Source organism: Botryllus schlosseri, chromosome 5 (genome assembly GCF_051294905.1).
Source record: "Botryllus schlosseri isolate E-star chromosome 5, Bs_hap1, whole genome shotgun sequence".
Classification (NCBI taxonomy): Eukaryota; Metazoa; Chordata; class Ascidiacea; order Stolidobranchia; family Styelidae; genus Botryllus; species Botryllus schlosseri.
Window position 1 is genome coordinate 6,124,952 of NC_137240.1, and position 17,012 is coordinate 6,141,963.

The 17,012-nt window shown below is 38.8% G+C and overlaps 1 protein-coding gene across 1 annotated transcript in view; it reads left to right on the top strand.

Moving 5' to 3' along the window:
* LOC145439653 (alpha-(1,6)-fucosyltransferase-like) overlaps positions 1 to 17,012 on the top strand; it is a 56,765-nt gene that overhangs the window by 25,639 nt on the left and 14,114 nt on the right. The window contains exon 6 of the mRNA XM_080317176.1: positions 15,513 to 15,735. Coding sequence (XP_080173302.1) covers positions 15,513 to 15,735 — 223 coding nt within the window. The remainder of the gene's footprint in view (positions 1 to 15,512; positions 15,736 to 17,012) is intronic.

Below are 17,012 nucleotides of genomic sequence, written 5' to 3' on the forward strand. Positions count from 1 at the left end.
ACCTTTTCGGGTATAGGCTGCGGCGGCACGGTGTCGTGAAAACTCGTGGTGGCATGGTTACCTTTTCGGTATAGGCTGCGGTGGCATGGTGCCGTGAAAACCCGTGGTGGTATGGTTACCTTTTCAGGTATAGGCATCTCTGGCATATCGTATTGAAAACTCGTGTTGGCACATCGTACTTCTAGGTATAGGCATCTCTCGCACTTCGTTCTTTCGCGTATAGGCTGTGGTGGTGATTCGCCATGGGTTGTTATTGGTGCGTCGGCATATCGTACTTTCGGGTATAGGCATCTCTCGACCGGTGTTGAATATGTATCAGGTATGGTAAATAGTCACGTGATTGATTCTTAGTTGATGTGTATATCCCAAATTATTATGTATGACCGATTCGAGTTAATCCTAACGTTTACGGTGAGTGCGACAATGATATATCGTTATTCTTATGGGTGCGGCGATGATTCTTACTTTCAGGTATAGGCTGCGACGGTGTCTCGTACTCTCAGCAAAAAGGGTGTGAAATAGTTTGCTAAATCTAGGAATCAGTCGCATGGTAATGTTTTGGTAATTAGTTTGTCACAGAGCCGGCGTAGACGGCGGTTCAAATACCAACAATAGCCGCGTTCACATACTAACACTTCAAAAAGGTGTGAAATATTAGTAAAATCCTACGATCGCCCACAAGATAACACCTCAGACATTGTCATCTTTCACGACTTGGTGTCATAGCCATACCGATCGCTCACGCGGTGAAATTTTAGTAATCAGTTTGTCACAGAACTTGATTTCGCTGGTAAGATTTAATCAGTAACGACTAACAGAACCGCCAGTGTCGGTAACTTGAATAGCAACAAATTGCCACTTATTTCCGTCCTAACCCTAATCCTTTGTGAGGTTACCGCATACTCAAATAGGTGTGAAATGATTGTAAAATCCCACGATCGCTCACAAGGGTAAGGAATAACAGAACCACAACGGCAACGACTTGAATACCCACAAATTGTCAATTGTTGGTATAACTCGAATCTTTTTAAGAGTATAATCCTTTTGAAACTGAATATTACTTGACTTGACCCACTTTCAACTCCGTGTCCGGATCATTCACACATTCCACGCCGCTGTTTTAACACTTATAGAATCAATACCAACTATCTATAACCCGATAATATTCAATCATTTTGGTAATTTGCCAACTTTGAATCCGTTCGTCAGATGTACTACAGGTAAACTGAGATAATCAAAAATGAAATATTTTGACTTTGGTATAGTGTGAATTGAAATAGGATTGACAAACATAACTACCAACTTTCAACCTATCCATATTTCGAAATTATACGCACATCGATTTGAAACAAGTAATGAAACCATACAACTGTATTCGCGAGTTGGTTTTCCGTTTGTCAGTTTCAGTAAATACTATCACGATATTTTAATGTGTTACTACACAAAATAGAGTCAATTAATGAAATATTGCTCGTTGTTGAAAACATTTCCAACTTGACAACCGCTTACGCATAACGCGATCGAGTTGCAATGCGATGAGTTGAATCGGAATATTTCAACCTACTTTGTCATATCGCGATTTGAAGTAGGATTGCCAGACAGGCTGGGTAAACTTTCACTCCACTGCGTTTCAGATTAATTTATTCACACGATCACCATCTCGCTGTCTTCACACTTACACAGTCACGTACTGTTCCCACTCGCAACTTCGGTACGATATTTCAACTTGTCACAATTACTGATTATTCGCATGTTGATTTGAAACAAAAGAAGCCTTGAACAAGTTATCTGGGTATTTTTTTGTCACAATTGAGGTAATGGAAATAGTATTACGCCTCGAAATTTTAACATCTTACCGTACTCAAAAGAGTCAATCATGAAAACCTTGTCAAGTAAATCCGTTTGTAACTTAGCCAACCAACTAGACAGTACCCGTACAGAAAGAAGACAAGATTACGCGAGTACATACAATCGCTACAATCTAAAATCAATAGCAAGTTCGGTTGTAGTCATATACCGCCAAATCGTCTTTTTTGTTCAACTGTAAAAGTCGTTACTATTCTGTAATATAAAGTAATTACTACTCGGTATATTTTATAAACCAAAGTAAATACTACTCGGTGTGCGATTTGAGATTAACACATTACATTTCAGTATACGAGATTTGAATGTCTGACCAACGTAGTTGAGAATTCATTTCTTACAATCGAACGCAGGCGTTATATTGAAAATTTTCACAATGTAAACATATGAATTGACATATTGATTTTGACATGAGATTTTGTAATAGTCGATCATGACTTGATTATTAAATTCTAACATTATTAGACCAGGGTTGTGTTGAAAGTTATTACGATACCAACAAACTTTTCAGAAACATTGTTATTAACATATTGATTTGTAAAACTAGATTAACATGTCTGAAATGTTTTGATTGGGAAGATTAAGCCGTGTTCGTAAAAACCACGCAGCGTATTGTGGAAATCAGGAAATAATTTACAAATGTAATTGTCGCCAGTAACCAAGACTAAAGATGAAACAACAATTTTCTTTGTTGAACAATAACCGGTACAATACTTTATCGTCGTAATCTGCGGTGGGAATTGAAACACTTTCGCACATTACCCGGTGTCAAGATATCACACTAGGTGAATTTACATACCGCCGCTTGATTAATGCTTAATCCGTTCGCACCATTTCACACACTTTGATCATTACAAAAACAAATTGGAATATGTTTGCTAGACACCACCTATTCAACTATACTTGAGTAATACAGAAATCCTTTAACAATAATAAAATTGATATACGCGCTACACTTAAATCTACTAAATGTGTTTGTATTGTTGTTCATTAGTGATCATACATTATCATTTAAATATTCTAAAGTAATTATAATCATAAAAACCAAACCGCTGAAAGTCATTACCACCACAAAACCAATTTGTATGATATTCACCAAACGCATCCCAACTCAGTATGCAGAAATTATTTGTAGAGTGCATACCGACAAAGAAATCATGAACACAACCAACACCGAAAATGATAAACACGTTTCGCGTTACTATTGATACAAGTTCATTTCTATCGAGCGAAATAAATGCCACCACAAAACTCAGAGCATGCAAAGGTCTTGATTGATATGCATTTCGATTTGTGTCTTATGATACCAGCAAGCATTTTAGAAATATTATGATTCGTTAAACCAAAGTCGTAAAACAATTTGTACGACGTTTATTAAATGTGTCCTATACTTAGGTGTACTAGAAATGTTTGTAAAACAGACTCCGGTAAAGAAATCGACCAAAAGATATCTTACACCTAAATCTGGTGAAACCGTTTTGTGCTTTTTGTTCATTAGTAATAGTATCCACTCGAATTTTTCAGTTTCATTTCATCAAAGTAAATGTAATCATAGTCACTAAAGAACTTACTTGGATGTGTTTGAATTCTAGACATAGTTCTGATTGACCCGACGCAAACATATCCAAAATATCGCACACTCCACTATTCCTAAAGCGTGAAACCCGATACAAAATATTACTTGATGTGTTGTTGTGGTGTCATCTTCACAATATCGCACACAATACAAATGATGGTTATGTGTAACATGCCGCTGATTTGAATCACACCAAACTCGAAGAGGATTTACTCACTCTCTATATAATGGATATTGACCAATATCACGTCCTCGGCGTGTATCGTTTTTTCTAGATACGAATTATGTTAGTGTAGCAGAAATATTTTAGTGTAACAGAAAAAAATTTCCACTCTCTTGGATTATGAATCCGATGTGTTAGCGTTCATTCAATATTTTGTCTGTGTCAACTAGTTACTTTGCGTGATACGACTGATGATCCCTGCGACTTTTTCTGATCACAGTATGAAAAATATTTTCATGACGCAAAATACTCCACTCTATATTCTCATACTACTATACTATGGAATGATTGGTCATGCTTTCAAACTATAGAATGATTGGCCAGACTCTGCAAACTGTTTTTAATGTCACAAGAACTTTTTTACACGAATGGTCACGCATCTAAATATTCCAATAATCCAACACACAACTATAATACTTACAGAAATATCATAGTTCTTGTAACAAAGTTGTATGTGTACAATACATGTTTATCGTAAGTCCTACACAGTCATGATATCCATCCGAGTTTGACTTTTAGAAAACATTATACCGACGTCGCGACATCTTTCAAAAACAAAACCATGGTCACTGCTTGAGAGACCTACCAACGTCATCGCAGTAATCTTGTTACTTCCATAAAAGAGTATGTATTCGACTTACGTTCCAAAAATCTAACGCCGAAACAATTTACTTTGCTAACGAAGAGTGCTGAGTCATCATATGATTGTCCTCACAACAATACAACTAAAACCTACTATCATACAAAATGATCGTTATAGTTTGCACACCAACGATACATCGTACAAGTAACAAGTCTCGAGAATCCAGTTATTGAAAAAACGTTAAAGTGTTTCTCATGCACCAAGTCGTTATGTTGACGAAAGCGTATATTGTAGTATCATGATCGATTTGCATTCATTGGTCACAAAACTGTCACTACTCTGAATAATTATTTTTCACTCAAACACAAAAGCATACTTGTCACCATTCGAGAAACTTACTTTTTACGACATGAATTGTTATTTTTATGTTGTGTAAATAGGTAATAATTAATTTTAGTAACACTATATCAACGTCATCGAGTTGAGCGAATAGATTTACATGTAGCCTTGTGGATTTAATCGAAGCACACAGCATGGTCTAATGCAGTGGTTCTCAGCCTTTTTTGACACGCGCCCCCCTTGGAGATGGTCAAAAAAATCGCGCCCCCCCTGACCCCCTTGCATTTATCGTCATGTCAAAAAGAGCACATCATCTAATACAGAGGTGGGCAACGTTTTTGATAATCATGGCCGCATTTCGATTGCTTATGTAGCGTAAAACCGCATTCCAGGGCATAGCCGCAATGAACGATCTGGACGCAAAATACCTATGGTAAACTGTCCATATCCATTCCCGGTGAACTCTGGACTTCTACTTTTCACAATGGCCTATTGTGCGCACCGAAATCGCGAGTGGCAATGTTATGAATATAGTTGCCGGGAGGCGCATATTGTCGCGCGGAGCGCGAAAATTTTTCAGGGCCGCGAACGAATTGTTATTTCTTGCCAATTCCCATTCCGGCTCAGTATAAAAAAAGGGCGCTACTGCATTAAAATTGAAAAATGAAGTCTTTTTGAATTGCGGAGAGGGCGAAGAAAATTTCAAGATTAATTAAAATCTCTCGAAAATGCGGGAGTGAATCCGTAATTGCAATTTGCATGTCTAAGGCCGCCAACACATACTAATTGAATTAGGCGTCGACGGCCACTCCAATTCCCTTCTACGGCTGCAGGCTGCCCACCCCTGATCTAATAGTATACATAAGGTCTATCTTACGCCAATTTTGAATCTGCATTCCAGTTGTTGAGTCTTTTACATTGCTGACAAATTTCTCCAAACTTGTTTGAAAATAACAAATAAACATCGAACAAGACATCCATTAATTAATTTCAAGGTAGGTCACCCTGAGACTAATCCTGATGCTGGTAGTGAGTACAGAGAGCAAGGCGTCGTTCTGTCCTGCCCGGCTAAATTTGATCAGTTTTGGAAAGTATTTAAATTGTATTGATTTAGAGTAGCCTAATTGAGGGCGAAACCGGGCAACCTATGTTGCATCTAAGTCTGTCTTAGGCAGTGAAGTTCGCAAGCTACTAACAAGAGCTGCCCGGCGCGACAAGCTTTAGGCTACTGTCAAAGCTATGAAGCAATGAATGACTTACACGTGGGAATTGCTCTCTGTATCTCCGAAGAATTTCAAAAATTCGCCCAAATGAAGTTGAAATCAGACTATACTGCGTTGAGCGCGGTTGTTAGAGTTTGTATTTTGCAAACTTTCTTGAATATGGAATAAATTTCATCTTCATTAATCGTCTTCTCATAATCGATGTGAAACACATGTTCAGACACGTACAATTTATACTGACTTTGTCAATTTCTCGCGCCCCCCCTATACTGACTTCGTCAATTTTTCGCGCCCCCCCTGAGAGCCTCCCGCGCCCCCCAGGTTGAGAACCCCTGGTCTAATGTATAGTCCTCTCTATTGTGCAGCAACTCGGTAATCGAAATGCATGCATTAACATTTAAACAACGATCTTGGTTCATCACGCGAAAAATATCTTTACCGTCGCGACACTCTGATACCCTCCACAAAATGTGTAAATCCTTTTCACACTCATAATAGTACACTAACGGGATACCAACGTCAAGCGACAACGTTTACCAACATCACTGACACTCAACATACGATACCTACTCAATTAAAATCACCATTTTCACTTGGAGGTCAGCCGTTACCTGAGTAAAAATACCATTGTCCTTTGGAGATTTATCGTTTACTCAGAGTAACAATACATTTTCACTTTGGGTTCTCTCCTTTCCTAGAGTAACAACCCCTTTTCGTTTGCAAATCTTTTTTTTCCTACAGCAACAAACCATTTTCACTTGGAAAAATACTTTTACCTAGAGTAACTAATTATTTTCTTTTGGAAATATATTTTTCCCCCTGGGTAACAAACCCTTTTCGTTTGGAAAACTATCATTTACCTGAGTACCAATACCGTTTTCACTTGGAAATCTATCTTTTCCTTGGGTAACAATACCGTTTGGGTAAATGGTAACAATACCATTTCCCCGGGTGGTCTATCCGCAGATAGGGTCATGACTATCTTGTAATGTTACAACACGATAACACCATCGAGTAAATCAGTGAACGGTGTCGAAATATCGATGAAACAGCGCGGACTCAGAGTCATTGCAATGTGTCTTATTGGTATGACATTGTTATCGGGTGTGCTTGATGACATTCGATCTGCATCAAAATTACCGGCTATGATAATGTCTGTGGATCGAAGGCTTACTCCCCGATGTTTGTATACCAACACATTGCATGCAATGTCACACACCTCCATTTACGCGTATACCTGTGTGGGCAAACAAGCGCGACATATGTGTGGATGGTATTTTTCGGGGAAACACAGGGTGTAACATGTTTACTTGAATATTGTTCATTGGTTTATCGATTCAGAGTTGATATCCGGATCCGGTTACATACTTCATCAGGGTTTCCGATTTCAAACTGAATGTCGAGACATACATTGACCAATAAAGACTCAATATAGTAAACATGTGGGAGAAAACTCGACCCGGAATTGTTATCGCAATGTGTGACATAAATCCAACCGCTTTCCGAGCACCGTTATCCACGTACCAACCAGTTACCAAAGTCGAGGAGGTGTTTTATTCAGACATTTTGACTCTGGACAATCCAAAGCACTAACCCGGACATCACAGACCTATCGAAACCTATTGTCCAATTTCCCAAACATGCATTTCGATATACAAGAGCACATTGCATGTGGGTAACCGATGATTTTGATGGCATGCGCCAGCACAAGTGAATATGCGATTACACAAATGCATCGGAGTCGTTGTTGGTGTGTATTTTGTCACTGTCCGTTGTACCAATATAAAAAATATCAAATTATCGGGTGTGGTTTTCAGTTTTCAAAACGAAAATGGTATTGTTACCCAGGGAAAAGATAGATTTCCAAGTGAAAACGGTATTGGTACTCATGTAAATGATAGTTTTCAAAACGAAAAGGGTTTGTTACCCAGGGGAAAAAATATATTTCCAAAAGAAAATAATTAGTTACTCTAGGTAAAAGTATTTTTCCAAGTGAAAATGGTTTGTTGCTGTAGGAAAAAAAAGATTTGCAAACGAAAAGGGTTTGTTACTCTAGGAAAGGATTGAACCCAAACTGAAAATGCATTGTTACTCTGAGTAAACGATAAATCTCCAAAGGACAATGGTATATTTACTCAGGTAACGGCTGACCTCCAAGTGAAAATGGTGATTTTAATTGAGTAGGTATCGTATGTTCAGTGTCAGTGATGTTGTTAAACGTTGTCGCTTGACGTTGGTATCCCGTTAGTGTACTATTATGAGTGTGAAAAGGATTTACACATCTTGTGAAGAGTATCAGAGTGTCGCGACGGTAAAGATATTTTTCGCGTGATGAACCAAGATCGTTGTATGTTAATGCATGCATTTCGATTACCGAGTTGCTGCACAATAGAGAGGACTATACATTAGACCATGCTGTGTGCTTCGATTAAATCCACAAGGCTACATGTAAATCTATTCGCTCAACTCGATGACGTTGATATAGTGTTACTAAAATTAATTATTAACTATTTACACAACATAAAAATAACAATTCATGTCGTAGTAAGTAAGTTTCTCGAATGGTGACAAGTATGCATTTGTGTTTGAGTGAAAAATAATTATTTAGAGTAGTGACAGTTTTGTGACCAATGAATGCAAATCGATCATGATATTACAATATACGCTTTCGTCAACATAACGACTTGGTGCAGGAGAAACACTTTAACGTTTTTTCAATAACTGGATTCTCGAGACTTGTTACTTGTACGATGTATCGTTGGTGTGCAAACTATAACGATCATTTTGTATGATAGTAGGTTTTAGTTGTATTGTTGTGAGGACAATCATATGATGACTCAGCACTTTTCGTTAGCAAAGTAAATTGTTTCGGCGTTAGATTTGTGGAACGAAAGTCGAATACATACTCTTTTATGGAAGTAACAAGATTACTGCGATGACGTTGGTAGGTCTCTCAAGCAGTGACCATGGTTTTGTTTTTGAAAGATGTCGCGACGTCGGTATAATGTTTTCTAAAAGTCAAACTCGGATGGATATCATGATTGTGTAGGACTTACGATAAACATGTATTGTACACATACAACTTTGTTACAAGAACTATGATATTTCTGTAAGTATTATAGTTGTGTGTTGGATTATTTGAATATTTAGATACGTGACCATTCGTGTAAAAAAGTTCTTGTGACATTAAAAACAGTTTGCAGAGTCTGGCCAATCATTCTATAGTTTGAAAGCATGACCAATCATTCCATAGTTTAGTAGTATGAGAATATAGAGTGGAGTATTTTGCGTGATGAAAATATTTTTCATACTGTGATCAGAAAAAGTCGCAGGGATCATCAGTCGTATCACGCAAAGTAACTAGTTGACACAGACGAAATATTGAATGAACGCTAACACATCGGATTCATAATCCAAGAGAGTGGAAATTTTTTTCTGTTACACTATAATATTTCTGCTACACTAACATAATTCGTATCTAGAAAAAGCGATACACGCCGACGACGTGATATTGGTCAATATCCATTATGTAGAGGGTGAGTAAATCCTTTTCCAGGTTGGTGTGATTCAAATCAACGGCATGTTACACATAACCATCATTTGTATTGTGTGCGATATTGTGAAGATGACACCACAACAACACATCAAGTAATATTTTGTATCGGGTTTCGCGCTTTAGGAACAGTGGGGTGTGCGATATTTTGGATATGTGTGCTCGGTTAAAACTAGGGTTGTTCTTGGGTATTGCGTCGGGTCAATCAGAACTATGTCTAGAATTCAAACACATCCAAGTAAGTTCTTTAGTGACTATGATTACATTTACTTTGATGAAATGAAATTGAAAAATTCGAGTGAATACTATTACTAATGAACAAAAAGCACAAAACGGTTTCACCAGATTTAGGTGTAAGATATCTTTTGGTCGATTTCTTTACCGGAGTCTGTTTTACAAACATTTCTAGTACACCTAAGTATAGGACACATTTATTAAACGTCGTACAAATTGTTTTACGACTTTGGTTGAACGAATCATAATATTTCTAAAATGCTTGCTGGTATCATAAGACACAAATCGAAATGCATATCAATCAAGACCTTTGCATGCTCTGAGTTTTGTGGTGGCATTTATTTCGCCCGATAGGAATAAACTTGTATCAATAGTAACGCGAAACGTGTTTATCATTTTCGGTGTTGGTTGTGTTCATGATTTCTTTGTCGGTATGCACTCTACAAATAATTTCTGCAAACTGAGTTGGGATGCGTTTGGTGAATATCATACAAATTGTTTTTGTGGTGGTAATGACTTTCAGCGGTTTGGTTTTTACGATTATAATTACTTTAGAATATTCAAATGGTAATGTATGATCACTAATGAACAACAATATTAATGTATTCCAATTTTATCAATGTTAAAGGGTTTCTGTATTACTCAAGTATAGTTGAATAGGTGGTGTCTAGCAAACATATTCCAATTTGTTTTTGTAATGATCAAAGTGTGTGAAATGGTGCGAACGGATTAAGCATTAATCAAGCGGCGGTATGTCAATTCACCTAGTCTGATATCTTGACACCGGGTAATGTGCGAAAGTGTTTCAATTCCCGCCGCAGATTATGACGATAAAGTATTGTACCGGTTATTGTTCAACAAAGAAAATTGTTGTTTCATCTTTAGTCTTTGTTACTGGAGACAATTACATTTGTAAATTATTTCCTGATTTCCACAATACGCTGCGTGGTTTTTACGAACACGGCTTAATTTTCCCAATCAAAACATTTCAGACATGTTAATCTAGTTTTACAAATCGATATGTTAATGACAATGTTTCTGAAAAGTTTGTTGGTATCGTAATAACCTTCAACACAACCCTGGTCTAATAATGTCATAATTTAATAATCAAGTCATGATCGACTATTACAAAATCTCATGTCAAAATCAATGTGTCAATTCATATGTTTACATCGTGAAAATTTTCAATATAACGCCTGCGTTCGATTGTAAGAAATGAATTCTCAACTACGTTGGTCAGACATTCAAATCTCGTATACTCAAATGTAATGTGTTAATCTCAAACCGCACACCGAGTAGTATTTACTTTGGTTTATAAAATATACCGAGTAGTAATTATTTTATCTTACAGAATAGTAACGACTTTTACAGTTGAACAAAAAAGACGATTTGGCGGTATATGACTACAACCGAACTTGCTATGGATTTTAAATTTTAGCGATTGTATGTACTCGCGTAATCTTGTCTTCTTTCTGTACGGGTACTGTCTAGTTGGTTGGCTAAGTTACAAACGGATTTAATTGACAAGGTTTTCATGATTGACTCTTTTGAGTACGGTAAGATGTTAAAATTTCGAGGCATAATACTATTTCCATTAACTCAATTGTGACAAAAAAATACTCAGATAACTTGTTCTAGGCTTCTTTTGTTTCAAATCAACATGCGAATAATCAGTTATTGTGACAAGTTGAAATATCGTACCGAAGTTGCGAGTGGGAACAGTACGTGACTGTGTAAGTGTGAAGACAGCGAGATGGTGATCGTGTGAATAAATTAATCTGAAACGCAGTGGAGTGAAAGTTTACCCAGCCTGTCTGGCAATCCTACTTCAAATCGCGATATGACAAAGTAGGTTGAAATATTCCGATTCAACTCATCGCATTGCAACTCGATCGCGTTATGCGTAAGCGGTTGTCAAGTTGGAAATGTTTTCAACAACGAGCAATATTTCATTAATTGACTTTATTTTGTGTAGTAACACATTAAAATATCGTGATAGTATTTACTGAAACTGACAAACGGAAAACCAACTCGCGAATACAGTTGTATGGTTTCATTACTTGTTTCAAATCGATGTGCGTATAATTTCGAAATATGGATAGGTTGAAAGTTGGTAGTTATGTTTGTCAATCCTATTTCAATTCACACTATACCAAAGTCAAAATATTTCATTTTTGATTATCTCAGTTTACCTGTAGTACATCTGACGAACGGATTCAAAGTTGGCAAATTACCAAAATGATTGAATATTATCGGGTTATAGATAGTTGGTATTGATTCTATAAGTGTTAAAACAGCGGCGTGGAATGTGTGAATGATCCGGACACGGAGTTGAAAGTGGGTCAAGTCAAGTAATATTCAGTTTCAAAAGGATTATACTCTTAAAAAGATTCGAGTTATACCAACAATTGACAATTTGTGGGTATTCAAGTCGTTGCCGTTGTGGTTCTGTTATTCCTTACCCTTGTGAGCGATCGTGGGATTTTACAATCATTTCACACCTATTTGAGTATGCGGTAACCTCACAAAGGATTAGGGTTAGGACGGAAATAAGTGGCAATTTGTTGCTATTCAAGTTACCGACACTGGCGGTTCTGTTAGTCGTTACTGATTAAATCTTACCAGCGAAATCAAGTTCTGTGACAAACTGATTACTAAAATTTCACCGCGTGAGCGATCGGTATGGCTATGACACCAAGTCGTGAAAGATGACAATGTCTGAGGTGTTATCTTGTGGGCGATCGTAGGATTTTACTAATATTTCACACCTTTTTGAAGTGTTAGTATGTGAACGCGGCTATCGTTGGTATTTGAACCGCCGTCTACGCCGGCTCTGTGACAAACTACTTACGAAAACATTACCATGCGACTGATTCCTAGATTTAGCAAACTATTTCACACCCTTTTTGCTGAGAGTACGAGACACCGTCGCAGCCCATACCTGAAAGTAAGAATCATCGCCGCACCCATAAGAATAACGATATATCATTGTCGCACCCACCGTAAACGTTAGGATCAACTCGAATCGGTCATACATAATAATTTGGGATATACTCATCAACTGAGAATCAATGACGTGACTATTTACCATACCTGATACATATTCAACACCGGTCGAGAGATGCCTATACCCGGAAGTACGATATGCCGACGCACCCATATGAACCCATGGCGAATCACCACCACAGCCTATACGCGAAAGTACGAAGTGCGAGAGATGCCTATACCTAGAAGTACGATGTGCCAACACGAGTTTTCAATACGATATGCCAGAGATGCCTATACCTGAAAAGGTAACCATACCACCACGGGTTTTCACGGCACCATGCCACCGCAGCCTATACCGAAAAGGTAACCATGCCACCACGAGTTTTCACGACACCGTGCCGCCGCAGCCTATACCCGACAAGGTAACCATGCCACCGCAGCCATAACACACAATGGCACCATGCCACCCCCGCCATAAGACATAAGGGTCACCATGCCACCCCCGGTTTCTCGGCACCATGCCACCCCCGCCATAAGACATAAGGGTCACCATGCCACCCCCGGTTTCTCGGCACCATGCCACCTCGCCCATAAGAGCCCCAGCCAGGTCACGACCGATCTACTATACTACTTACCTTGGAGCCGCGGTTGGGAATCACTGATAAGGACGGATACTTCAAAAACAGTCGATAAACTGACTTTTATCTGTTTGAATAAGCATGTGAAGTATGAAATGATGACTATATTCAGAGTGCGAGTTAGTCGATATCACCCGAGAGTTTCACAGGATTGAGTCGAACTCGTCCTGCACTCGAGTCTCAACACTACAACTCGAAATCGACCCGTTGGTCGGGAGTGGATTGAAAATGACTCGAATTGATTCGAGTCAAAACTAATAACGTATAATTGACTAGTAACTCGGAATTCTATATGGGTTATCAAGGTCTTTTTTTGTCACCCCGTCTTGCCCTTTGCAAAATTTCCTGATTTATAAGCTATTGCACTTACACGACACGACACGATCAAGCATGCAGCATTAACACTAGGGTTGGATTATCCGGATAACGGTTAACCGGTTAACCGGTTAACCGCAGGTATTTTCACTATCTGATATCCGGATATTTTTCTGCCGGTTAACCGGATAAAAAAGAATCGTTGCTAATGCATTTTACACGTTTTAGTAAGCTTCAATAAGTAGTATTCAGTGTTGGCGCGGCCGATTAACGAGAAGCGTGTTGCCAATTAGCGAGATGCGTCTGTACACATTGCACAATGTAATGTGACGCGATCTCCTGCTGGGAAGATCGTTAAATTAGGTCATTGATTGCCGCGCGCTCGGCTATCGTCTCTGGCCTGATTTATCGCGTCTTCAACAAGCCGATAGTTCCACTGGATTGAAGAATCGCATCTGCAATAGGCCATGTGCAGTGTACACACTATTCCATCGCTGGCCTGCACAATCGCATCTTCATTGGTTTGGTGCTCACGATATTATCGTTGACCTACACAATCACATCTGCAATAGGCCTACGAACGATATAATCGCTGGCCTAACCATCTCGGACCCAGCATGCATTGGCTCCTATCTCTCGATGGCTTGTTGACGATATGCCGTTAAGTGTATTCTAATCAGTGATTCTGAGAGTGACACCGCGAAACTGAATGACATCGAATGTTCGCAAAAATGTGCGTGCGTGCAAGCGTAATTGATTTCCGCTGATGATTAATTCGAAAAAAAAAATTGAAACCCCTGATTTTATTTCAATCCCCCTACATTTTCATCTGGCTGCGTGCCTGATCACGTGAATTAGAGCGAGGTATCATGTCGGCATTAATTCCAGTATCAGCTAGTCGTTCTTCTAGTACTCCAAACCTAAACATAAGGATGGTCAAAAGGATGTAAAGCCGTTGAAGTTTCCGGCGTACGACCTGCCAACCTTTTGACTCTCTACGAAGCGCTGCTTTCTATTCAGCCCACTTCTGTGGAAGCTGAAAAAGCATTCAATGAACGTGGACTCTTTGTTACAAAATTCCGGTCCCGGCTACAGGATCCCACAATTGATGCATCTGTGCTTTATAAAGAGGGCATTGCAGAAGCAGTGAACATTAAATTTGCGTGGTTTTTCTGGTATTCGCTCATACTGCGCGCGTAGGTAGGTACTCTACAATAACACTGTGTAATGATTTTGCGATCCGTTCTACATGCAGACCTAATGAAATCGATTGTCTCACTTAGCAGCTATTATCCGGTTTACCGGTTAGATAAATTCCAAAATATCCGGATATATCCGTTATCCGGATAGTGAAAATTATTGATATCCGAACTAACCCTAATTAACACTAAACGAAGTTCATTCACCTATATTTGTGTACTAAGCTAGTGTAAAAATCCGACTAATGTTATCGTCACTCCACAGACTCCATTCTGCCATTACGCTTCTCAATCGTAATACATTGATATTGTAAGCTACAATGAGATATTCTGCGTTTCACGCAAATATATATCTGGCTAATAGTAATAGTCGTCCGTTCAGCGCCGGTGGCGTTCGAATACTCAAGTAACCAGACCCCCGTGGTTCGTAGGACGCAGTTCATTCATAATGTTGACTGACACTATATAAAAGTATATTCTTTGGTAGACTGCTTAATCTCCTCGCCAACGTGCAGCAGGGACGAAAAGTGTGGCAGGTATTTCGCAAAAAGCGAGGAGGCCATGACCCTATGAGTGTCCTCGATACCACTAAGACGAGGTGGAATAGTACAGCTGATGAATATCTTTCAGCTGGAGTACGGTGACCTCCAGGAAGAAATGGCTGCTGGCAAAATATTTTTCATACGTTCGATTCCAGACCACATATTTAGTGCCGCTTCAAAATTTATTTGGGATATTAAACCTTAACATTGAACGCATACCTATCATTCTTATCCAGACAACACACAAAACGAAAGAATCGTCCGGACAAGTCGCAATATCGCCGACATCGACTGGTCAGTTCCCGAGAACATATTGGCAGTCCTGGATAAAATACATGATGATCCCTACGCTTGGTGGGTTTCGCAGTTCGTCAGTTACGCCTTTCGATTCCAACCCACGTTCGAAACACACGTTCAATCTATCTGTAATCGAATCGGTTTCACTCGCAGAGTAGCTGGGTGAGTTACGTATGTATTTTCAATGTGGGGAAAGAGGTAATGATCTCAAGTCTTTGGAGTATAGATCTTTGTAACATTAGCATTGGGCGCTTGACTATTGACCAAAGAAATTCCACCTGCATGGTGAAAATTCGCAAAAAAACGAATAAAAAGTAGCTCGCAACCAGGGTTCATGAGTGCAGTTTAAATCTACTGAATCACATATTTTGTTTATTCATTTGTTTTATTTATTATTCATTTTATTATTCAATCAATATCTATGATCGCATTTCTTTCGTATTTATGGAACGAACCCGATTAAGTGCCACTCAATATTAAGGAATAATTAGCATAATTCCACTTCGAAGTATTCAATTCTCCATGCATTTCGAGCCTTATGAAAAGGGCCTTGTATAGTGAGCTTGCAACTGGCCCGAATTGGCTATGTAGATTTAGCCGGGACTCGATCTGAATGTTGACTTCATGCATTTACACCGCGAAATATGAGCATGAAAAACTACATTTGCCAATAGGAGACCCATGGAAATGTACGTTCGCATAAGAAATGTGCCTCATAAAAGTTGAGATCTCGAATGCAACCTACTTTTCCCATCATGAACAAATAGCTCATATTTTGGCAAGAATAGCAATATCTGTATCTATCTGAAATGCCATAATTATCCAGGAATTACAATTGAAAAAAGGCTTACCTCAGGCGACACAATGAGGCAATTGATAGAAGTTCTCGCATTCTCTATCATTTTTATATTTACGGTTTGAAAATGGTTCAATTATTCAGTCATGTTCTATACTGGGGTTCGGCAACCCGTGGCTAACGACCCGCTTGCTGCGCAGTGGCAAGATAGCGTAGTGGTATAATCAGAGGTGGTCAGTAACGAAGTACTTCTATTTTTTCGAAGTACTCAAGTAGTATCCCTCTACTTCTGGTACATACTCTAGTAGATCTGATTTTCGTTACTTCTACTTCTACTTCGTAATATTTTGTGATCTACTTACTCACTTCTCGCTATTTTCAGTTTGTCAAGTAGAAGTAGTTTAATCCTCCAAACGGTAAGATAGCCTGAGGAATTTCGGGGCTGTTTTCACGCAGCATCGGAGTGGATACGGGGGTAACCAGTATGATTTCTCGATAGTAATGTTGAATATAATTTAGGTAGCGGGTTGGCCTGGTTCCGTTCACACCGCATTGTCGCCCTTCGCCATACCAAATATTTCATCAAAGTATATAATATTATGGCTCATCATAACGTTTTAAACTGATGATTCGCAATCTAGCA